At 46.6% G+C, this 25,469-nt stretch overlaps 1 protein-coding gene across 1 annotated transcript in view; it reads right to left on the reverse strand.

Moving 5' to 3' along the window:
• Positions 1–24,195, reverse strand: part of LOC137524543 (cytochrome P450 2K1-like) — a 51,360-nt gene extending 27,165 nt beyond the window's left edge. The window contains exons 1-4 of the mRNA XM_068244530.1: positions 23,816–24,195; positions 19,621–19,783; positions 2,993–3,142; positions 2,255–2,415 (exon numbers count right to left, since the gene is read on the reverse strand). Of these exons, the coding sequence (XP_068100631.1) occupies positions 2,255–2,415; positions 2,993–3,142; positions 19,621–19,783; positions 23,816–24,010 (669 nt within the window). The 5' untranslated portion in view covers positions 24,011–24,195. The remainder of the gene's footprint in view (positions 1–2,254; positions 2,416–2,992; positions 3,143–19,620; positions 19,784–23,815) is intronic.
• Positions 24,196–25,469: the final 1,274 nt, after the last annotated feature.

Consider the following 25,469-nt stretch of genomic DNA (forward strand, 5'->3'; position numbering starts at 1 on the left):
CCAGTATAGGTAGGTAGGCATAGGTAGGTGTCCCAGTAGTTAGCTAGGCTTAGGTAGGAGTCCCAGTATAGATAGGTAGGCATAGGTAAGTGTCCCAGTAGTTAGCTAGGCATAGGTAGGAGTCCCAGTATAGGTAGGTAGGTAGGCATAGGTAGGAGTCCCAGTATAGGTAGGTAGGCATAGGTCGGAGTCCCAGTATAGGTAGGTAGGCATAGGTAGGTGCCTCAGTTAGCTAGACATAGGTAGGAGACCCAGTAGTTAGCTAGGCATAGGTAGGAGACCCAGTATAGGTAGGTAGGCATAGGTAGGTCCCCTAGTATAGGTAGGTAGGTAGGTGTCCCAGTATAGGTAAGTAGGTGCCCCAGTAGTTAGGTAGGCATAGGTAGGTGTCCAGGTATAGATGGTTAGGCAGGACCTGGCTGGCACAGTAATAACAATTACCAAGGTCCAGCTGCAACAGATAGGGCTGTGTAATGTCAGTGAGCAACACAAAAAAAAAAAAAAACACATCTGGAAAACATTATCTCTCAAAAGAGCTGTTGAGGGGTGCTATTTTAGCAATAACAATCAGCCAGGAGCAAGCCAAGAGCCTAACTAATCTTTCCCTAGGAGGGACAAAAAGTAGGGATAATAAAAATTGCACCCTGCAGGAAGAAAACACAGAGACAACAGGAGCCCAAATGGTGCAGTATGTCACAGTACCAGAAGCATGTAAAATATGCGAATGTATTATACTCACAAAGGTGGGTTGCAGAAGGGCAACCGACCACTAGAAGCAGGTGGAGATGTATAACCCCGACTCCACTCGGGTGACCAGACAGAGCTGGTGATGGTCGCACTCTTGATAAAAAGCAAACCTCAAATGACCTAAACTGGTCAAAGAGGGTTGATCCCCCTCCAAAAGGAGGGTGAAGGCACAAGGTAAAGGGGGAAGAGGCGCCCAGAGCAGATAAAATACGTTAAAAACAAATAAAATGAAAAATGTGAGGTGGCTTACTTCAATGAAGGCTACAAGCACTTTGTGGCTACAAGCACTATCAGGCACTGCTATTTGGCCTGAGGAAGTGGGTATGCACCCACGAAACGCGTTGCCAGTGCAATAAGATTCTATTAATACGTGAATTTGTCTTCATTGAGGCACTGCTATTTGGCCTGAGGAAGTGGGTATGCACCCACGAAACGCGTTGCCAGTGCAATAAAATTCTATTAATACGTGAATTTGTCTTCATTGAGGTAAGCCACCTCACTTTTTTCATTTTATTTGTTTTTAATGTATTTTATCTGCTCTGGGCGCCTCTTCCCCCTTTAACTTTCCCTAGGAGAACAAGTCTGCAGCAGCTGTCCCTGGTCTGTCTCTAGCAGGCACACGAGTGAGTGTAATGGCCGGCAAACCTGCCTTATATAAGGGGGGGTGGGGTGGGGCTCCAGGGCTTAGTGTAGCCTGAATGGCTACAATGTGCCTGCTGACTGTAATGCAGAGGGTCAAAGGTGACCCTCATAGTGCATTATGGGGCGAATCGAACTTCCGCAAAAGTTCGCTTGGTCCAGGCGAACGCGAACCCCCAAAGTTCGCCTGGAACCGTTAGCCGGCGAACCATTCGCTACATCTCTAGTCAAAACTAGAAGTGGCCGTCTCACTGTGGCCAATGCCCGAAATGAATTCGTTTCCTGTCGGCTCCGTTCTTCTCTTACGGCTCTGGCTCCTCCCCCTGACCCCCTCCTATTGACCTCTGTCAGCCGGGGACACACGAAATGCACCTAGAGTCGTTCATCGCGGCAGGGAAGCAGGGATTCGTGACATTTGTTCCTGAAGAGCGGGTGCTGGCAGAAGCAATGTCTGCAGCCTTCCCGCTCTGCTTTCCTGCCGTGACAAACTACTCTGGAAGCATGCATGTTGTCCCTGGCTGCCACAAGTCAATAGGAAGGGGCAGGGGGAAAAGCCAGAGGAGAAGAACAGAGCCGCCAGGAATCGATTCATTTTGGGCATTGGCTGCAGTGAGATGGCCACTTCTAGTTTTGACCGTCCAGAACCTGAAGTGGCCAGACTTGGATAGTCTGGATGGAGATATATATATATATATATATATATATATATATATAGATAGATAGATAGATAGATAGATAGATAGATAGATAGATAGATAGATAGATAGATAGATAGATAGATATTTATTTTGCTGCCCCCAGGCAATATCAAAATAACTAGGACTGATCACTTACTTTAGCCAATGACAAGATCAAACGTAATCCTTACCAAAGCCCTTGGAGCTCCCAGTTGTCTATTATTATCGTCCAAAACCCGAATTAGCGTCTGAAATACTGGGTCATCATATTCAAACCTTTTGCCAAAGATTGTAGAGCAGACTATATTTGATACAGCACTGTTCACTATGAGGTTTGTGTCAAATGGTTTCCCTGCATTTAATAAAAAGAAATAAAAAGATACCATCACCAACCTGCTGTTTGCCAAAGTTGTTATAAAATCAGTTGAATTCCATTTATGTAGTACACTGGGGAATTATTTTGGCTTCCCAATTAAAATATCTTACAGATGAGTTGTATGAAGGTGTCCCATACAGGGGCGTAACTACAAATCATGCGTCCCCTCAGAAGACTTTCACACCTTTTCCCTTGCCTCCCCTTGTTATCCTCACAGCCCGGGGGAACATCTTGTAAGGGTCATAAAACAAGTGTGGCCATCATCGTCACACCCATAGCAAGTATGGCCACAAAAACATCTGAGGGATGGACATCTGATCTGAAGTATGGACCCCTTTATCAGAGTAGTAGTTGGGGCCCTCTTACAGCTCTGGGTCCCTACGCAGTTGCAAGGGTTGCTCCCCTGTAGTTATGCCCCTGGTCCCATAAATACCAGTAAGACTGAAATATTTTCTTGTGTATAATGCCCCCCTTCCTACTGAGGATTACGGTTTCCTCTTCAAAGTACAGGAGCAAATTTTGGAAAGATGTGGTTTCATGGAGAACAGCATACCATTGTAGGATTTAAAGGAGTCTATGAGATAAGTCACTTCATCCTGAATTCTGGCTTCCACTGTTTTCTTCCCCATTCCAAGATCTCGAAGCGCTGACAATGTGAACCTTCTCATGGTCTTCCAAGATTCTCCATTACTAAATATTATACCTGAAATACAGATAGCCACATATAATTAGGTGTTCAAACGCATATCTAACAGGGAGGGGAGGGAAATAGTGGTGACGGGGTATAATCATAACCCAATGGTGGCCTAGGAAGAATGAGCTCTTAATGTGTTTCTGGCAGTAAGCAGTCCGCAGATGTCAGCAGGGAACTATAGTGATTTGGATAGGTGCCTAAAGAATACTTGGCAACTGGCAAGTAGTCATCAGATAAAAAAAAAACATACAAAAGACCATTTTCAGAGTATCGTAGGTTTATATTTGGCTTTTACATCCTCTCAATGGTTTATTTATTTAAGTATTTATATATGTAACAATCTTACCTTCCAGCGGCGGGTCCCGCGGCGTCTCTGGCGAAGGGACACTCACAAACCAGGGTTGCTAGACCGCAACTACCTTCACTGCATGGGGAATGCCTGTGTGAGTCTGGTCTCTTGAGATGTGGTCGCTACCTCCAAAAAAAAAAAAAAAAAAAAGGGCTAATGTCTCTGCTACTACCTACCTACCACTCCCCCCCCCCCCCTCCGCGGATGGTAACATGATACAAGTGGTTAAGAGGCACTCACTCAGTTATGTATAAAGGTAGAAAAGCAGCTTACCTCATAGAAGGGTCTAATCTATTACACTTGAAATAAAAAAACAAGTCTGATTCTGCTCTTGCAGGGATAATCCTTGGCTTGTTGCCTATATTGACTTTTTAGGGCAGCAAAGGCAATGTTAACTATTGCTATGCCATATTGCTTAAAGTTTTATCCCTACTTGAAGTTTTTAAATAAAGAAAGATGGAAAGCAGCAAGTCTGCATTTTGCAGGCTTGTAAATGTCCTCGTTAAGGTGGCCACAGGCAAGCAGATATCTCAGAAAGAGGGATAGATGAGAACAGTGGCATCGCTAAGGGGTTTTATCCGGGGCACCGCCCATGAACCTGCTGCCATGGTGCCCCGGATACTATGTGGTCAGCTGTCCCGCCTCCCTCCCGCTGCAGTGTGCGCACCTCGGCTCCCTGCTCCTGCTATGACCAGGCCTCTCAGATCGTGGCAACTGGGGAAGGAAGAGCAGGACGCACTTAAAATGTGGAAGTGACATCACTTACTGTATGTGCATCCTGCTGTGCCTTCCCCAGTCGCCATGATCTGAGGTCTGTAGTGCTGAAACCAGGCCTCCCTGTTCCAGCTCAGCAAAGCACCCAGCCCTGTAAAGGTCCCCAGCTCCCCCAGCTCAGCATAACAAAGTGCCCAGCTCAGCATAGGAAGCCCCCCAGCCCAGCATAACAAAGCGACCCAGTTCAGCATAACAAAGTGCCCAGCATAGCAAAGCCCCCTAGCCCAGCATAACAAAGCGTCCAGCATAGCAAAGCCCCCCAGCCCAGCATAACAAAGCGCCTAGAATAGCAAAGCACCCCAGCCTAGCATAACAAAGCACCCAGCATAGCTAGGCTGACCAGGCGTCCTCTTTTGCCCGGACAGGTCCACTTTTTCAGACCTGTCCGGGCCGTCCTCCCGGGATTTTGAATTGTCCGGTGAGAGAGCCGAACAGGAGCTGAACACCAGTGGCAGAAGAGCCGCTTGCAGAGACAGAGAGCCGAACAGTAGTCAGAAGAGCCGCTTGCAGAGACAGGGAGCCGAACAGGAGTCAGAAGAGCCACTTGCAGAGACAGGGAGCCGAACAGGAGTCAGAAGAGCCACTTGCAGAGACAGGGAGCCGAACAGGAGTCAGAAGAGCCACTTGCAGAGACAGGGAGCCGAACAGGAGTCAGAAGAGCCGCTTGCAGAGACAGGGAGCCGAACAGGAGTCAGAAGAGCCGCTTGCAGAGACACTGTCTCTGCAAGCGGCTCTTCTGACTCATGTTCGACTCCCCAAACGGCTCTTTGGCAATCAATCCCTGCTGCACTGCTCTGCTCCGCCCAGGGGTGGACTGGAGAATTTGCTGGCCCGGAGGAGAGGGATGGAGGACAGAGGAGGTCGGGTCGGGTCCACTCCACTCCAGACACAGCCAGCCAGTGACGAGATGTGGAGATAGCGTGGTGCATCTATCCTCATTTGAAATGGCAGAGACTGCCAGAAGAGTCCAGTCCTGCCTCGTGTCTGCAGCGTTCTTGCAGAGTGCCAAGTGTCCCCTCAGCTCAGTCCCAGCATCCTGGCTCTTGAAGCTCCGATGGGACAAGGACACTGGCCGTGCAGACACCACAGACACTCTAATTGGTAAGCCGACACCTCTTCTCTGCATTTGTCTTCCGTGCATTGAACAGGCAAGCCCTGCTAGCACAGCCCGCATCTGTCTCCTGTAACCCTTCATTGCTGGTATTAGCTGAATGAATCAGCTTGTTGCAGCACTGGTACATTCAGGGGCAAACACAGGATTTTTAAGGGGGGGGGGGGGATTCCTGAAAGGTCTAGAAGCACTTATGTCCCCGAGGGATTCCGAATACAGGTGGCTCCATACTGCCCATGCACAAAAGTGCGCTGGCGTATTACGGAGCTGCCTATCTTTGGAAGTACTCAAGGACACAAGTGTTTCTGAGGGCTTCTGGAAGCAGCAAATTTGAACAGGGGACAGCGCTGGAACAACTCCCCGAGAGAGGAATGGGAGATAGACTTAGTTTGGACAATTCAGTGGAATATGTCACATGTCACATAGCGCAAGCGATACCCATATGATGCAGGGATATATGCATCTGCGGAAGATGGCGGCACTATATAAATACTAAATAATAATAATTTGCCTCACCAGGATTGCACTTTTATTTAGCTTTCCTGTATGACAAGAAGACACAGCCAGCCAGCACTAGGGGAAGAGGGAAACAAAGGTGAATGAAGGAGGGCTGGTGCACACCAAGAGGGCTTCTGAGCGTTTTTCAAATCAACATTGATTTGAAAAGCGCTTGGCTAATTTTACCCTATGTGGGTGTTCCCACAGCAGCGTTGTGATTTTTTCAAAATCGCAGGTATACCGCATGTAGCATTTTTTTGAGCGATTCATTCAGAAATCGCTCTGAAAATCGCACTCACTAATTGCTAGCGATTGCTATTGTGATTTTGGCGTGCACTAGCCCAGAGAGAAGAGGAGTGGAGAGAAATTGAGAATAGCCTGAGATGGAGCATTATCTGTATTGCAGTCCCACATCACACAGAGGCTACTTGCCTGTAGTAGGACTCCTGTCCCTGCCAGTCTCTCACAGAAGTCAGAAAGCAGCCCACCTGGAGTCTAGGGACTGTCAAAAAATGTTCACCTTGTTTAACAAGATGCAGTCATTATGACATAGGGGAGAGAGACAGATTTTTTCCCACGGACCCTCCAGGCAAGCTCTGCATCATGCTGTGTATATATACCAGCTTGCCTGCCCTTTAATTGCAGTTTTATCAGCTAGCCTAGTATTTTGCATTGCCTTACAACAACAAACCTGAATACACCAGGCACCAGCCCGAAATCACTGAATGAAAGGGGGCCTGCGGGGAGATTGCCCCCCAGGTGGAGTGGAGAGACTGAGATAGAGCAGATAGCGTATCTGTATTGCAGTCCCACATCACACAGAGGCTACTTGCATGTACTGTGTCTCCTGTCCCTGCCAGCCAAATCCAAAAAAGCTTTATTGGCAGGACCAAATACATTTAGCATTGCCAAAGCAAAAACAGGAAAATTGTATACTCACCTACTGTAATTTTCCTTTCCTGATATACTCCATGGCAGCATACAGATGGGCAGTTCTCCGCCTACAACTGCCAGATAGGACTAAATTTGAATAAAAGCTACTCCACCCCTTACTCCATATTCCCCACTTGAGGCCGAACCGCCTGCTTAGGGTGGGGCTGTATGCTGCCATGGAGTATATCAGGAAAGGAAAATTACAGTAGGTGAGTATACAATTTTCCTGTTCCCTGATATCTCCATGGCAGCATACAGATGGGCACATAACTAGAAAAATAAAACTATATGGGCGGGAAGCAGGTGCATAAACGAACTTTAATTACTTATTTACACAATAGAAGCCGATGCTAAGGAAATCACATTCTTTCCAAAAGCACTTGAGGAAAGTGCTGCCGGCTCAATTTTATAGTGCTTTATGAAAGTATGGCTGGATGCCCAGTTTGCTGCTTTACATATGGTTTCTAATGAAACCTTTCCTAACGAGGCCCATGAAGCAGACATTCCTCTTGTAGAGTGGGCTACAATTTCTTGAGGTGGATTCATTCCCTTGAATTTGTACGCTTCTTGAATTACTCGTACAATCCATGAAGAAATAATTCTGGAAGATGCGGCCTTTCCTCTGTTTATTCCTTTGTGAACTATAAGAAGCTTATCTGACTGTCTGAATGAAGCTGTGGCTTCTATATAGGATCTAATTGCAGATACAGGATCTAGTGGATGTGAAAGGTCTGGATTCTCCGAATCTTTGAATGCTGGTAAAGTCCAATCCTGATTATAATGATAAGTAGATGCGACTTTTGGAATAAAAGCTTCTACAGGATGTAGAACTACACGATCCTCAAAGAAACATAAAAACGGCTCCTTGTAGCTTAGAGCTTGAAGTTCTGAAACTCTTCTTCCAGATGTTATGGCAATGAGGAAGGTCACTTTCCAAGTTAGAACTTCAATTGATGCATTTTCGGACGGAAAAAAGGTTGAAGAGGATAGATATTCTAGTACTGTGGGAAGGTCCCATTGTGGAAACTTTGGCTTGATAGGAGGGCGCATCTTTAGAGCTGCTCTGAAGAACTGTTTTATAAGAGGGTTTACTGCCCACGAATTTCCTAGTACTGCTGAGATTGCAGATACTTGTGATTTTAATGTATTATAGGCCAAACCTATATCTAGACCCTGCTGTAGGAATGCCATTATGTTGAAAACTGAAGGATCAAGGGGGTTAAAAGGAAAGGATTCAGCAAAAGTAACAAATCTATCCCACGTTCTATTATAAACTGTAGTTGTTGTAGGTTTTCTTGCTGAAAGTAATGTGGACAGAACTCTTTCCGGACAACCCTGATTTATGAGTCTCTGCCCCTCAATCTCCAAGCCGCTAGGTTTAACCTCTCTGGATGCGGGTGAATGTACTGGCGTTGAGTTAGGAGATCTTGATCTGTTGGAATGTGAAACGGATGATCCGTGAGGAGAGAGTGGAGAAGAGTAAACCATGGCCTCTTCGGCCAGAACGGAATTATCGCTATCACTTCCACTTTCGATATTGTAACTTTTTGGAGGAACTTGAAGATCAATGGAATTGGTGGGAACGCATACCCCCTTCTGAATGTCCATTGTTGGGCTAGGGCATCCACCGCTAGAGCAGTCTGACAAGGATACCTCGAATAGAAACGAGGAAGCTGGGTGTTTTCTGGTGATGCAAATAGATCTATTTGCATGTTTCCCCACTTTTTTACCAGGATATTGAATATTTTTGGATTCAGTGCCCACTCGTGCCGATTTATGAAGTTCCTTGAGAGATCGTCTGCTTGATGATTGTCTACCCCAGGAAGATATACTGCTGTCAGATCTTTCAGGTGGGTCTGGGCAAGGGACATAATCGGCTGGACTTCTTTGAGTAGTGAATTGCTGTGGGTGTCCCCTTGTCTCTTCACATACGACACTGCTGCCTTGTTGTCCATCCGAAGCATCACTGAACGACCCACTATCCCTGGTAGAAAAGAAGTTAAAGCTTGGAGGGCAGCTCTTACTTCTAGTATATTTGACACAATGTTGTCTGTGGAAAAGGGCCATTCCCCTTGAACTGCCATGTCTCTCCACGTTGCTCCCCATCCTAGCGCACTTGCGTCGGTCGTTATGGTCTCCCAATCCGGTAGGAGTAGTGAGCAGCAATTGTTTAAGTTCTCTGGGTTCATCCACCACCTTAAGGATTTCCAGACCCTGAGTGGTATGAATATTGGATGATCTAGGCTTCCATCCTTCCATTGGGCCAAGAAGTTGGTCTGAAAAGTCCTTAGATTCCAGTGTGCCCAGCGCACTAGTGGAATTGTTGACGACATTTGCCCTAGAATCTTCATACATTGTCTGGCAGGCAACACTGAGTTTGGCTGAATCTGTGCCAGCTGTGACATTAGAAAGTTCTGTTTGTCCTGTGGTAAAGCTATAGAACCTTGAATCATTGAAAATAGTGCCCCTAGAAAAATCATTTCTTGTGTGGGTGACAGCTGACTTTTTTTGTAATTGACTATCCATCCAAATTCTGTTAAAGTTTGTAAAACTATATCTCTGTGGCGCTGTAGACATTCTTTTGATTCTGCTAGTATCAAGATGTCGTCTAAATAGTGCAGAATTCTTATCTCTTGAACTCTCAGAAGAGACACCACCGACAGTAGGATTTTTGAGAAGGTTCGTGGAGATGTGGAAAGGCCGAAAGGAAGGCAGCAGAATTGGAGATGGATGTGTTCTACTACAAAGCGAAGATACTTTTGAAATGAGGGAAGGATCGGAACATGAAAGTATGCGTCTTTTAGATCTATCGAACACATCCAATCCCCAATTCTGACTGCCCTTGTCACTGTCTGCAATGACTCCATTTTGAACTTTGGGAGTCTTATGTGTTTGTTCAGAAGTTTTAAGTCTATGACTGGTCTCCAGTCCCCTGTTTTCTTGCGTACCATGAACAAAGGGGAATAGAATCCTTCGAATTTTTGAGTTGAAGGAACTGGAACCACTGCTCCCTGCGCTATCAATGTAGCTACATATTCTTGTAAGATCTCTCGTTTTCCCGGATTTCTGGGTATGGTTGTTTTAACTAAGTGAGGAAGATGAGGTTGTGTTCTGAATGACCATCTGTGACCTCGGTTGATAATGTCTAGTATCCAGGGATCTGTAACATTTTCCGCCCAGACTGACGCATAGCGGGTTAACCTGGCTCCCACTTGATCCGTCTGGACGGGCCTCATCTCAAAAGGATTTACTATTGTTCTCTGAAGGCGTAGGAATTTTCGACTTGTTAGATCTGAAAAAGGTTGATTGAGGCTTCCTCCAATTTTTATTAAAGGTCTTGCCTGGTCTGTAGGAACGAGCATCCTTAAACCTTTGAAATGATTGTCTGTTCTGTTGCGTGAAACGTTGTCTTTGAAATTTTCGATCTTGGGGCAATAGGCCTGATTTGCCTCCCGTTACCCTGCATATTGCTGAGTCCAATGTTGAACCGAACAGATGTTTGCCATCGTATGGTATCCTTGTCCACGTAGTTTTCGATGAAGGGTCTGCCGCCCATGCTCTTAGCCATAAGGCTCTTCTAGCCATCACAGAGAATACCATAGACCTACTTGAGGCTTTCACCACATCTAGAGCAACTTCTCCAGCGAATTCTGCTGCCATCTTTAATTGATTAAAAGTAAAAGCTAGTGACTCTTTACTGGCGTCCCTCATTACTGCGTTTTCCGCTTCAAAGATCCATGCTTTCAGGGCTTTGGCAACCGATGTGAAGGCAACAGCTGGCCTAGCTGCATCTCCAGATGACAGGTATGATCTTTTTAGATCAACATCAATTTGGCGATCCAACACGTCTCGAAAGGAAGTGGAATCGTCTAACGGTAGGGTCATGTTTCTTGCTAACCGCATGATTGCTGCGTCTACCACTGGGTTGGTATCAAGCAAAGATACATCTCCTTCCGCTAATGGATAAAGTTTTCGTAGTCTATTCTTGGTTGAAGTTTTTTTCACTGTCTTGTTCCACTCGTCTGTTATAATTTCCTTAATTTCATCCATAAACGGGAAGAATGAATGATCTTTATCTAGCTGTTTATAATATCTCTTTTTCTTTGGTTTATCGCTACTTTCCGGATCTTCCCATTCGATCGCTTCTTTGACCTGAGCGATAAAAGACGGGATTAAGGAGAAATCAAACGTGTAATCCTGATCCTCAGATTCCTCAGAGCTCAGATCTTCTATAGAATCTTTAGATGATTTATGAAGCGTAGTAGTAGGAGGATCTGTCTGTTGCACACATAATTCTGACATAGTATCTTTAACTATTTGTTTAATAACTGTTGAAAAATCTTGCGGGTCTCCTGATATGTCATAATAGCAGTTTCTACAGACCATTTTATCTGGTAACTTAATGTCCCCGCATAACCAGCACTGCTCTTCTGAGGGTCTGTTGGTTTTTGTAGTGCATTTTTTAGGTGAGCTAGATTTTGGTCTTTCTACTGATTTTGCAGATTGTGATGTCTGTGGTCTATCTCGCTTGTCAGCAGAGGCAGAGGCAGAAGTTTGCCCTTGACCAGAAGAGGAATGATGTTTTGTATGCTTTTCCCCCTGATTATGGTGATAAACCTCTTCCTTGTATCCTCTGGAGGACGAATGTTTATGGCTGTAAGGAGAGATCAAAAGATCAAATGAGTGTATGATCTTTGGATCCAGCAAAAAAATACCTCATTAAATACTCACCCCCCTTACCTAGAATCTTTTTTGTGTTCTCTTTTGGACTTGCCCATGGTTAGAGAATGGCTGCAACAAGAAAATGCAGGCTATGAGTATCCCCACCTGTGCTATCGCTTGTCTATGCAATACAATTAACATTGCTGTTTTATACACAACAGAAAGCAGTACCTTGTTGAAAAGAAAAACTCTGGCCAGTTCTGGTGAGAGGAAAGGAGCAGGAGACGCTCGTAGCCCCGCGCCGTCCACCACGCTGATCGGCAGGAAGCGGGGAGTGATTTCCTGAACGTCCCTTATGACGTCCGTCCTATGCCCATATCCAAGATGGCCGCTGCTCCCGAAGTATGGGCAGGCAACCGGATGCGGCGGAACCTACGCAATGACGCGTCACTCGGCCATTACGCCTGGACTAGGCGCCTGCGCATTCCCAACCTTGTCGTTGTGACGGCGAATCCGTTCAAAATTAACAGGTAAAGATTAAAAGACATAACTCCATACCTGAATGTCTTCCGAACAGACAGACCTTCTCCACAGCGCTTGCTAGGAAATGAGGAAGTTAGTCCATGCCAAATAAAGACATCTCTTTTAAGATGCTGGAACAGGCTGCCTGGAGAACACACAAGAGCAGGCTCCCGACCTCTTTGGAGCATTTAGCTGCCTGAGGACCAGGACTACGATCAGGGGAGGTAAGAACCTGATCGGTTCCGCAAAAAAAATTGTGCGGAGGTAAGGGAAAAATTGACAACACAACAGTCCTATCCGGCGGTGAGGACAAAAAAAGGAATATGGAGTAAGGGGTGGAGTAGCTTTTATTCAAATTTAGTCCTATCTGGCAGTTGTAGGCGGAGAACTGCCCATCTGTATGCTGCCATGGAGATATCAGGGAACAAAACATTAACAACATGGTGGGGAGGATTGTGGGAATAGGGGAATGATATAGGTATACCGTCCATAGGGGTGTGGAGAATGTAAGGGATGGTCAGCCTCTCACACAAGCTGCAGGCAGCCCTCCTGGAGTTTAGGGACTGTCAAAAACTTTTCAACCTGTGACATACCTTATGTAGCTGTCTACATGCAGTCTTTACAATAGGGAAAGAGCTGAGTTTTTCCCACAGACCCTGCAGGCAAGCCTCTGTATATTTACCAGCTTGTCTGCTTCAGCGATTTCAAGGAATTTTTTTTAAAGGTACAGGAGTCTCAGGGGGGTGTTCCATACATCCAGAACCCCCGTCTGGATACGCCAGTGACATTGCATTTAAAGGAAACATCAAGGCTTTTTATAAAAAAAGAAACAGATCTTATCTGGGGCTTCCTCCTGCCCCTTGCAACCTATGTGTCCCTCTACTCCCAGACGTTATTCTGGGGTCCCCTCCGTAGCAGTTGGCGACCTGGTGTGGCCAGGAGAATTCTGCGCAGGCGGCATGGCTGTGTGCAGTTGCAGAACTGGCCAACCTCACCAGGTCCCTGGCTGCTATGGAGGGGACCCCAGGATAACTCCTGGGAGCAGGGCTGAGGTGAGGGACACATAGGCTGCCAAGAGCAGGAAGAACCCCCAGATAAGATCTGTCACGCTGGTGCTGTGTGGCCTGTGGGAGCAATTCTCATTGAATTAGTGGGGAAATCTGCTGCCAATCTTATTGCATTAGTGGGGAAATCTGCTGCCAATCTCATTGCATTTGTGGGGAAATCTGTTGCCAATCTCATTGCATTTTGTGGGGAAATCTGTTGCCAATCTCATTGCATTTTGTGGGGAAATCTGTTGCCAATCTCATTGCATTTTGTGGGGAAATCTGTTGCCAATCTGATTGCATTTTGTGGGGAAATCTTCTGTGAATCTGATTGCATTTTGTGGTCAATCGGCCCTCCACCATGTGGTCTGGAAAAAAAACTGCCCTCCATGCCCGCGAAGTTGGACAGCAAACTGCTAAGGTCTTGTATATTTGGCCCCACCCATGACCACGCCCACATGCTGTTGTGATTGTCCTCTTTTTTGGAAATCAAAATATGGTCACCCTAAGCATAGCAAAGCCCCCCAGCCCAGCATAAAGCACCCAGCCCAGCCCTGCAAAGCACCCCAGCCCGGTATAACAAAGTACCCAGCCCAGCATAGCAAAGCACCCAGAATAACAAAGCACCCATCTCAGCATAGCAAACCCCCAAGCCCAGCATAACAAAGCACCCAGCATAGCAAAGCACCCAGCATAACAAGGGCTCAGCATGGCAAAGCCCCCAGTCCAGCATAACAAAGCTCCCAGCATAGCAAAGCTCCCCAGTCCAGCATAAGAACGTGCCCAGCATAGCAAAGCCCCCCAGGCATAACAAAGCGCCCAGCATAGCAAAGCCCCCAGCCCAGCATAACAAAGGGCCCAGCATAGCAAAGCCCCCCAGCCCAGCATAACAAAGCACCCAGCAGAGCAAAGCCAGCAAAGCCCCCGGGCCTCAGCAAAGCCCCAGCCCAGCAAAGCCCCTGTGCCCTACAAAGCCTCTGGACCCCAGCAAAGCAAAGCTCCCAGGCCCCAGCCCAGCAAATCGTACAGCTAAGCAAAGCCCCCAGCCCAGCAAAGCACCCAAAAATGCCAAAAACCCAGCAAAGTCCTCACCCTAGCAAAGCCCCCAGCAAATTGCCCAGCTCAGCAAAGTCTCCAACAAATCACCCAGCAAAGCCCCAGGCCTAGCACCCAGCACAGCAAGGCTGGCTCAGCATCACCGGCAGCCAGGCCACAGCATCAATGCCAGCACAGCATCACCACCAGCCAGTCTAGCATAGCATCACCACCAGCCAGGCAGCCCAGCCAGCATCACCACCAGCCAGGCAGACCAGCATCACCACCAGCCAGGCAGACCAGCATCACCACCAGCCAGGCAGACCATCATCACCACCAGCCAGGCAGACCATCATCACCACCAGCCAGGCAGACCATCATCACCACCAGCCAGGCAGACCATCATCACCACCAGCCAGGCAGACCATCATCACCACCAGCCAGGCAGACCATCATCACCACCAGCCAGGCAGACCATCATCACCACCAGCCAGGCAGACCATCATCACCACCAGCCAGGCAGACCATCATCACCACCAGCCAGGCAGACCATCATCACCACCAGCCAGGCAGACCATCATCACCACCAGCCAGGCAGACCATCATCACCACCAGCCAGGCAGACCATCATCACCACCAGCTAGGCAGACCATCATCACCACCAGCTAGGCAGACCATCATCACCACCAGCTAGGCAGACCATCATCACCACCAGCTAGGCAGACCATCATCACCACCAGCTGAGTACAGCACACAGGTCAGCCAGCCGAAGACAAGACGGAAGCCAGGTGAGGGGCTTATTTAATATATTTGTTACACTACTGCTATGTTCATGTACATTTATCCGCACCTATGACCCCGCCCACAACATAACCACGCCCATTTTTTGCCACTACGCGCGCCACACAGTCATTCCCTTTTGTTGCCCCGGATCTCACAGGAACCTAGCAACACGCCTGGATGAGGAGACAGATTGCTAACAGCTAGGGATGAGCAACATTTCTCATTGTTGTGCGCCAATAAGCCCTACCCAGGAAACAGAAGATGACACTAGCAAATAAAATCTTCTGGAAGCTGATCCATTTAGCTAGCTGCTGTGCTAAATACTCATTAGTTTGAAAGCCCCAATTTCAGCTTCATTTGTGAAGCTATTAATTCTACTAGGATCTAAACATGTTGGAAAAATTGTGACAAAGATTAATTCCAGCAACAAGTCAAACTTGTTCTCTTCCCCTCTGTATAGCGTGGCCTGGTTCACACTGCAAGAGCTTTTTTTTTAGCACTAATGATTTTAAAAGCTCTTGCTAATGGAAGGCTATGGGTGAATTTTAAAAATCCACATCGCTCGAGTGAGAACACACACACAGGATTACATTAACAAGAGCTTTTAAAATCTCAAACACATAGAAATGCTCTTGCAGTGTGAACCATGCCTGAATCAGTAGCATAAGTAGACCACTCCACATGCTTAAGCTTCATACACACTTGAGATAAAAGTCTTTGGAAAAGGCAAGATCACAGACCAATTTTACCCCATTCCATGTAGTATGAGAGCCATACTCTACACAGTCTATTCTATGGAGCTGCACTCCCCAGATAAAATCTTTGCAAGATGCTGCACACAAAGATGCCCGTACACACTCCAAAGATCATTATCTGCAAAAGATCTGTTCCTGCAAAAGATCCATTCCTGCAAAATGCATTCGTAGTCTATGATATCTGCAGATCCTCATACACACTTGGTTTAACAGACAATCATCTGCAGATCATCTGCTGATCAGATCCACCAGGATGGATTTCAAGATCTGCAGATGATTGCCAGATATGCAGATGAAGTCTGTTAAACCAAGTGTGTATGATGATCTGCAGATCTCATAGACTATGAATGCATTTTGTCGGAATGGATATTTTGCAGAAACAGATCTTTTGCAGATAATGATCTTTGGAGTGTGTACGGGCATCTGTGTGTGCAGCATCTTGCAAAGATTTTATCTGATGGGGAGTGCAGCTCCATAGAATAGACTGTGTAGAGTATAGCTCTCATACTACATGGAATGGGGTAAAATTGGTCTGTGATCTTGCCTTTTCCAAAGACTTTTATCTCAAGTGTGTATGAAGCATTATCCTCATGGAACCAGTGCTGGATGATGTGCACAGCAAATTTAGGCAATATGGTTGATCAATGAGATGCAAATATGTCTGAGTTTATGCAAATATAGCACATTTTTATGCAAATATATACAGCTTGAAAATGGGCTAATCCAGGGGTTCTCAAACTGGGTGCCGCGGCACCCTGGTGCGCCTTGAGCACCTCCCAGGGGTGCCTCGGCATGCCTCCCTATCCTTTGTACAATGCCATCAGTAATGCAACCAGCTGCATTACCTGCCAGTTAACCTTTAAGCATAATGGGGGAAGAGGGCCACTGACTACTTAGAGGCGGATGCTGCCTAATAGGCATCACTAGCTACTTGGAGGGGGTGCTACTTATTAAGGGTCATAACGGTATTTTGGTAGTTTTTGCCGAGGGGTGCCTTGAAAAAATGTCAAAGCCATCAAGGGCGCCCTCACCCAAAAAAGTTTAAGAACCACTGGGCTAATCGGTTTAAACCCAGGTTGGTCAATTTTGAAGCTGCATATATTTGCATAAACATTTGCATACATATGCATAAACTCGAGCATATTCGCCTCTCATTGATCATCCCTAGTAGACAATGTCCACAACAATAAACAGCAACTGCACCAAGAGCTGGAACCCGCTAAAGCGATTTTTTGAGCATTTAGGCTGCTTTCACAGTGGGACGTTACAGGCGCACGTTAGAGCAGCCTGTAACGCACCCCCACCGCACAGCAATGAAAAAATCAATGGGCTGTTCATAGTGCCCACGTTGCGTTACACAGTAACGCTTCACGTCAAGACAACGTACTGCATGCAGTACTTTATACGCGGCTAAGCCGCGTTAGACTGTTTGCACATGCTCAGTACGGGTGTTTTTTTTTATTTTAGGGGCGGAGAGGAGGCGGGGAGAGGCCGCTACGTAGCCAGGCACATGGCTACTTGGCATTCACTGCACTTGCAGTGTTTACTCTTTGGAGCGGCCGTTGATTGGCTGGCGGGACCACGTGATGTGGAGAGCTCCGCTCACGTGGTCTCCGCAGTACCTCCGACAGAGCAGGCGCACCAAGAGCTGCTTGTAACGCGGCTCTTGGTAGCGTCCTGCTCCAACACCACCAGGCGTTGCGTTAGGGGCACGTTATGTGCCCTATAACGTCCCCTAAATGCAAGTTCCTGGTGTGTAAGTAGACTTAGGGAGGTTTACAAAATGCTAGTGATGTCCCTAAGCGCTCAGCTAACGTTAATGGATGGAACAAATTCCACTGGAGCGATTGGGATTACCAAAATCGCAAACACAGGACATGCAGTATTTTTAGCATTTTGCGTTAGCGGTTCTGCAATGTAAATTATATAAATGCTTGTCAAAACCTACACAGCGCAATTATGCTAGCGTTTTTAAATTACTGCACACTGTAAAAAAATGAAAATTAATTGAAAGGACCAATCAGAATTAAAAACGTTAATCGCAAATCGCTGCACAATCGCTGGCAAAACGCTTACACTTTTAAAATCGCTCAAAATTGCCAGAACACGCTCATGAAATCGCTTACAAATCGCTTATTAAAAACGCTTATTAAAAACGCTAACAATTGCATTTCGTGATAGCATTTTGTAGTGGGTTCCAGGCCTTAAAATGCATATTTATGCTAAACAGAGACGGTTAATTTGTTCTACATGGATTGTTCTCCATTTTATAAATTTGACCCAAGCAAATGTCTTGTAAAGCTTCATACACCTAGTAGAGGGTTCTCAGCAGAGGTGGCCTGTCGGGCTGTCTCTGCTGAGAATTGGGGTGGCCCAATGCATTGCTGAGATCGTCTGGTCCAAACACAAGCGCATTGTCCTCCCCCTCCTTACCGCTACCACTTGTAGGCAATTCACCATTCTGACCCCGAGCGAAGGTCATTTGAAGTATTAAAGAGAACCCGAGGTGGGTTTGAAGAATATTATCTGCATACAGAGGCTGGATCTGCCTATACAGCCCAGCCTCTGTTGCTATCCCAAACCCCCCTAAGGTCCCCCTGCACTCTGCAATCCCTCATAAATCACAGCCGCGCTGCTGACAAACAGCTTGTCAGAGCTGGCTGTGTTTATCTCTATAGTGTCAGTCTGCTGCTCTCCCCGCCTCCTGCAGAACTCCGGTCCCCGCCTGCATCCCTTACCCTCCCTGCTGATTGGAGCGAAGGGACGGGGGCAGGGACTGGAGCTATGCAGGAGGCGGGGGAGCAGCTAAGACTGACACTACAGATGTAAACACAGCCTCACAGCATGGCTGTGATTTATGAGGGATTGCAGAGTGCAGGGGGACCTTAGTGGGGTTTGGGATAGCAACAGAGGCTGGGCTGTATAGGCAGATCCAGCCTCTGTATGCAGAAAACATTCTTTAAACACACCTCGGGTTCTCTTTAAGTCCCAATCCAATCATTCAACCAATGCCTGTAATTTAATGTCAATTAGAGATAGGACTTGTGAGCAACCTGGAGTTTGACTGTGTCTGCTTTATTCCAGTGCCTGGTCTGGGTGCCTCCCTCTGCACTGGATATAAGCATGCATAGGAACTTGCAAGGTTCACAGATTGACTGATCTTTAGTGACTCGAATGCCCCCTCCCCACAAAACGCATTGTTCTACTACTTACCCTGTCTCCCGGAAGCTGCTCCATCATGCATCACACGTCATCCCTTTTTCCCCCTCTGTAGCTAACAGACACTTATTAGCCTCTAAGCTAGTACTACATCTGTATAGGGATCAGCCCTGAATTGTCAACTAAGGGATCAAGTCCCGATCTTTGCAGCTGGCAATAGTCATATTTGTGCATGATACTTCAAACTGGTAAGAGCCTTTGTTTAGAACTTGGCTGGGTAATCCGATTTGTTTACATCTGAAGGAGACCTCTATGAGCAGCACTGATCAATCAGCACCACCCGGAAAGCAGGTCTGTGGAGTCGGAGTTGGAGTCGGGGAATCGGAGCAATTTTGGGTACCTGGAGTCAGAGTCAGAGGTTTCATAAACTGAGGAATCGGAGTCGGTTGATTTTTGTACCAAATCCACATTCCTGGTAAGTATTTGACTAAGGAGTCGGAGTCAAAACCATTTTGGATACTTGGAGTTGGGGTCGGAGTCGGTGGTTTCATAAACTGAGAAGTTGGAGTCGGAGTTGGGGTCGGATGATTTTTATACGGACTCCACAGCCCTGCTGGAAAATAGCCATGAGCTGATGGAATCACTCTGATGATGTAGCCTCCCCATTGTACAACCGGGTAAAAGAATATTATTGCTTGAGTTCTGATAGAGTGTAAAAGTAAGAACTTAAAAAAAACAAAAAAACACGATTCAGATTTTTTCATAAGCCCATCCTTAGTCTAAAACGTAATTTTTAAAATGTGAAAAAGGTCAATATATTTAGAAAAATAAGCTTCAAAGAAACATTGCTCAAAGCTTACCATTATTTTTAGTTAGTAGTGTGGAGATCGGTATATCTGCTCTGTCTCCAAAATCATCTGCTTGGTTAATTAGGGCATCCTTAACAGTGTTGTAACCTGCCAGCACCACCATCTTCTTAGGTCCAAAATGCACAGTGAAGACTTCTCCATACTTCTCCGAGAGCTGCAATATATCAGACTTTTCAGTTTGATCTACGGTAAATAGGCATTACATCTCAGCATCTACAGTAAATATCACAAACTAGAACCATATTTTTTGCACCATAAGAATTTTCTGACCATAATAAGCAACTAAGTTTAGAGAGCAAAACCAGGGAAAAAATATAGTAAACTTGGTTCAGGGGCATCTTGTGGAGCTTCTCCACCTAAACTGTCTCTGTAATCCCCCCCCCCCCCCCCCCCCCCAAGTTACAATAACTCCCACCCAGTATAACTGGGGAAGGATTACTATTTTTCTGTTTATCAAAAGAAAATTAGGAATATTGATGAGAATTATATCATTAGAATTTAATGAAGTACTATCTTAAACAATATATTTAATAGTGTATTTTTTTCAATTTGGTCTTTTGTGTAAATAGGAGTGAAAAATGACTTCTAATTATATTGACAAAAATGGATATTGGGTCACTAGCTCTTTAATATGTTTCAGGTAGCAATGTGCATTCCCCACATTGTATTAAATTGTCCTTAAAGGCAGTCTGAAGCCATTTATAAAAATAAATAAATAAATCAAAAAAAAAAAGGATACTCAGTCAAGGAGAGTGAAGGCCTGGGTCCTATAAAGCCTTCCCGTTACTCTTCTGGTTCAGTCGTTCCTGCGCTGCCTCCCCCGTTAGTCTCCAACTGATCGGCCAGAGACTGCTCTCTGCAGCTTCGGGGGGAAACCCTGCAGTGGCGGGGGGGGGGGGGGGGCAGCAGCCAGGGGTCATGGGGGGGGGGGGGGGGAGGAGGGCATACTGTCTGTACATAACAAATGCAGAATTATAATGTACTGTACCTGGTTTCGGTATAATACACGTATCCTCCACTTCCTCTTCAGCTCTAAGTGCCGTGCAGCCAACCAATCACTGTGCTGCTTCAGTCCCCGCCCCCCTCATAGTGAAGGTTGAGCGGGGCGCCAACAGATATTGTAGTTACACCCCTGCCTGGGACCCTCCGAACACATACGAAAAAAGCTTGTCCAGGCAGCTGCACTCTTGAATGTGTATGAGCACAGCCGCACTAGACAAGGGCAACTTCTCTGCATTGCTGACTGAGGTACCCCCATCCCACGTATGCCTTTGACTTTGCCTGCAGCCCACCTTCACCTAATACTAACTGTTACTGCAGACTGCAGAGCATTGCGAGCAGAAGCAAGCCATTATCTCATTAAAGGGAACCAGAGATGAACTTTTTACACAAAACATATTAGTCGATAGCTTGTAAATAATAAATGCTCTACCTGATAATTTCGCCGCTCTGGTGTGCCTTTTTTAGTGTTTTTTATCCATTATTGCTCCAGGAAAAATCAAATATGGCCGCCGGCTCATATCCCTTCTGCTTCCGGGTTATGAGTTGTTCTGGATGTGCTGTCTAGGCTATATGAGACTAGGCTGCTATCTAGGCTATATGAGAAAGGCTGCTGCAGCCTTTCATCTGTGTGCTTTCATTTTGGTATGATGTGCAGCTGCCTGTAGGAAGTGTCTCTCATAGGAATGAAACTGCAGTCATCATCATTATCCACAGAGCACACTGATCATATTGCAGGCAGCCACACTTGTCTGTTTCAGAGATTCTCTCTCAGCAGGAGCAGCCCCTCCCATGTCATCACAGCTCTCAGTATGCAAAGCAGGAAATCTGAGCCAGGAGGTGGCAGGCTTGGGCTTGAAAAGACTCCACAGAAGAGTGACTCAGCTATAATGATTCCAGGTCAAACCCAGACTGAGCCAGTCGGGGATTCTTATCACAGCTGCTAATAGACTAATTAAGCAGATAAGAATGAAACTAAAAGCAGGGTAGGTGTTTACTGTCATGTTCCCACTGATAAATGTAATAAAATACATGAGGGTGCTTCGTCTCTGGTTCTCTTTAAAGCCTCATCTACACGGGTAGATGAGGCGGCGATGTGGTTTTTTAATCGAGCCGCTGATGCGGCTCGATTGATAAGATCCGACAGGTCGGATCTTGCTACCGCCGTTTCCCTGCTCGTTCCCCGCGAGGGGACAATGGCAGGGAATCGAGCGGAAGATAAGCGGCGCCGGTGGCGGGGACGCGGAAGAGGCGATCCGGCGGCTAATCGAGCCGCCGGATCGCCTCCACATATCCCTGTGTAGACGGGGCTTAAGGCCTGGAACCCACTACAAACTGCTATCGCTAATCGCAATCGCTAACGTTTTTAATGAGCGATTTGTAAGCAATTTGTGAGCGATTGCTGCCGATTTTGGTAGAGTTTTTAAAAAGTGTCAGCTTTTTGGCAGCGATTAGCATTTTATATTCGGATTGGTCCTTTCAATTTTAATTTTTTACAGTGTGCAGTAATGTAAGATCGCTCTGTAAAGGTTTTGTCAAGCAATTATGCCAGCTTTGATATACTTTACATTGCAGAACCGCTAACGCTAATCGCTAAAATTGCTGCATGTCCTGCGATTGCGATTTTCGTAATCTCTCCAGTGGAATTTGGCCCATCCGTTAACATTAGCTGAGCGTTTAGAGAAATTGCTAGCATTTTGAATCACTCCCTAAACGCTCACAAAATTGCTCTAGTGGGTTTGAGCCCTTACTCTACTGATGTGTCCTCCTGTCACCGCTCAGCTCTTCCCCTAGCGCCCAGCATGTCTTCCTGCATCACTTGATTACAGGAGTGCAGCAATAGATGCCAGCATTGGGGGGGAAGAGCTCAGCGCTAACAGCAGGTCGGACATGGCTGGACTCCAGGGTGGAGCAGGTGAAAGAACGGCAGGGCTTATTTCCGCTTGCAATACTCTGCATTCGGGCGGCTGCACAAGAGGACTCTGGCATCACCACCTGCCATGGGCTTACCTGTAGCGGCCAGTTTCTACCGCCACCCCCTTAGGTCGCCACTGGAGGCATCCTTCTACTAAGGTAAGTATCGAATCTTACTTTTTTGTCCGCCACACCCACAGGTTTGCTTTAAAAGATTCTTAACTGTAGTTAAAAAAAGGGTTTAACTTACCTGCGGCTTCAACCAACCCACCACGATGTCACTAAGTGTCTCTCCATTCCTCCAGCAGGCATCCTCTTCCAGGCTGGCGAGTCAACAGGTAACTGCGGTGGAGGGTTGCTACCCTTTTTTCCTGTCTACAGAGAGCGACTTCTTAATCCTGAGTGGGGTCAGGATAATCTCCCCACCTGCCTTTACAGTGGTTGCCTGCTGGTGACCCTGACTTGTATCTAGCAATACAAATTTATTGCCACCTTATCCAGTACGTATTACACTATTGGGGCTCTTGGTGTTCCCTGTTTTTAGGTAACTGCGCATGGGCAGTAGAAATCATGTGGTAGAGATTTTTTTCATACTGCGCAAGCACAGAGCGCTCCCATGCACAGTAGCACGATCTGGAGGCACGTGGACAGTGGCCGCATATTGAAAATGAAACTAGGGAGCTGTGGGGAACCAGAAGAACGTTCAGTGATGGCATGGAAACCGGGTGGCTGCAGGGTGCTGGTAAAAGCCTCAGGTAAGTTAAACTCTTTTTCTTTTTTACTACAGTTAAAGCGGAACTGAAGTAATAAAACAAACAAAGAGTTTCACTTACCTGGGGCTTCTGCCAGCCCCTTGGAGCCTTCCTGTCCCGAGCCGGTCCTCCACAATTCTCCATTCTCCCGCCGCCAGCCGCTTTCAGTTCGGTGGACTCGGCAAATGGGCCTGTGCGCCCCAGACCGTGCATATCTTTCACAGGACGCTAGAAAGAGACACGTGGCGCAGGCGCAGTTGCCGTCGACTTGTAAGTCTACGGTACGATAGTACCGAAAGCGGCTGGCGGCAGGAGAACAGAGAATCGTGGAGGACCGGCGTGGGACAGAAAGGATGCAAGGGGCTGGCAGAAGCCCCAGGAAAAGTGAAACACTTTGTTTTTTTTATTATTATTTCAGTTCCGGTTCACTTAAATCAGTGCCTTTCACCAGTTCTCAGGGATTACTGTCCCTTGTAATAGAGAAATACAGTAACTTGCATATAGAAAGGGAGATACTTTACCTCCATTAGTGACTCAAAAGGCTTTTTCAGGTCCAGCAGATTGAGGTTTCCAATCAGAGGAAGTGGTTTGGGGCCAGGAGGCATCCGTGCTGTGCTCCTTTTGGAAGCATTGATCCAGTAGATGAACAGTGCAATGCTGATTGTAAAGTACAAGAGCAGGTCTGTCCTTGACAGAAAGAAGGCAAAAAAAGTCATAGTGAAGAAATGTTATGCCTTTAGCATAGTTACAGGAAGAGAACTGAACTTTCACAGCTTTTCCTATTGCCTCTCCAGCCTCTATGAATGATCTGTTTTATTGTGTTTGCCCCACCCTAATTTCTGGATAAAGCAAAACACAGGACAGAAGAGCATAGTTCCAATCCTGCCTCCAACTCAGAGCAGCTCTGTGTCCACTCCTCTCCACTCCTCTCTCCACAGCTTTCACCTCAGACAAGGCAAGCAGGAAGTCTGCATGGCAAATCTCACAAGTCCTGAGAAGATAAACTGCCTGTTTGTAACATACAAGACTAATGCCTAGTACACACTAGCAATTTTGATGGATCAATCATTGGTCAATTGTACCACCTCCATGTAGTATGACCATTTACCTATATAATCTGCATAGAGTTGAAAATCTGTTTGGCCCTCATACTACATGGAGGTGGTAAAATTGACCAATGATTGATCCATCAAAATTGCTAGTGTGTACTAGGCTTAAGTCCACCAAGCAGCAATGCTTGCATGAAAGCAAGACATTCTTCAAAAACAGTTTTTGTTCAAACACTTAATTAAAAAAATCGATTCACAAAGGCTGCTTATGCACTGGTAAATGAAAATACCTTATCAATAAAATAGGCCCCTTTCACAACCAACAGAATTTGCATGCGATTTGCGAATTTGCGTTCATCGCACATCTAATGGAAGTCAACAACTTCGCATTTGACTTGGCGTACGTATATGTAAGCTACTGGTAAGTTGGGCGCAGGGTGAGCTGAATGACGGCTCACCCCGATGCCACTCAAATTCCCGGCAGCGGTAAATACTATCCCCCCTCCGAGTCTTCGCAACCCGAATTAACCGCGAGGTGAAGATTTACTTACCTGGGGCTTCTTGCTGCCCCCCTGCAGTCTATCAGGTGGTCCCTCAGAGTCCTTCCAATCCTCTCCAGTGAGCCACTTTCTGCCTCTGAAAGACCGCTAACTGCACATACGCAGCCCTGGCTGCATGCCTCGTCAATCACGCTCCCATGGCCAGTTCTGCGCATGCACGGTTAACGACCCTACGAACTACACACGCGATCGAGAAGGTGAAAGGCCCGCGCCGCACATGTGCAGTAGCCTGCGACTCCAGCAGTTAGCAGATCTTTTGGAGAGGACAGCAGAGGACTCCAAGGGACCTGATAGACTGCAGGAGCTCTGGAAGCAGCTCCAGGTAAGTAAATCTTCACTCCATCCCCCCTCCCTTCCCACCTTGGTAGGGATGCCACCTCATCTCTTTAAATACCAGCACAAATGAATTATAAATGCCTTGTGGCTAGTTAGATGCAGTTTAGGCACTGATTATGTGTGAGTAGCCCCAGAACCTGTATAATTTATATGTGCCAGTATTTAAAGGGCTGAAGTGGCAACCCTGTGCCTCTGGTATCCTTTAAAGGGACACTTAAGTCAAACAAAGA

The sequence above is a fragment of the Hyperolius riggenbachi genome, chromosome 7, assembly GCF_040937935.1.
Source record: "Hyperolius riggenbachi isolate aHypRig1 chromosome 7, aHypRig1.pri, whole genome shotgun sequence".
In the NCBI taxonomy this organism is placed as follows: Eukaryota; Metazoa; Chordata; class Amphibia; order Anura; family Hyperoliidae; genus Hyperolius; species Hyperolius riggenbachi.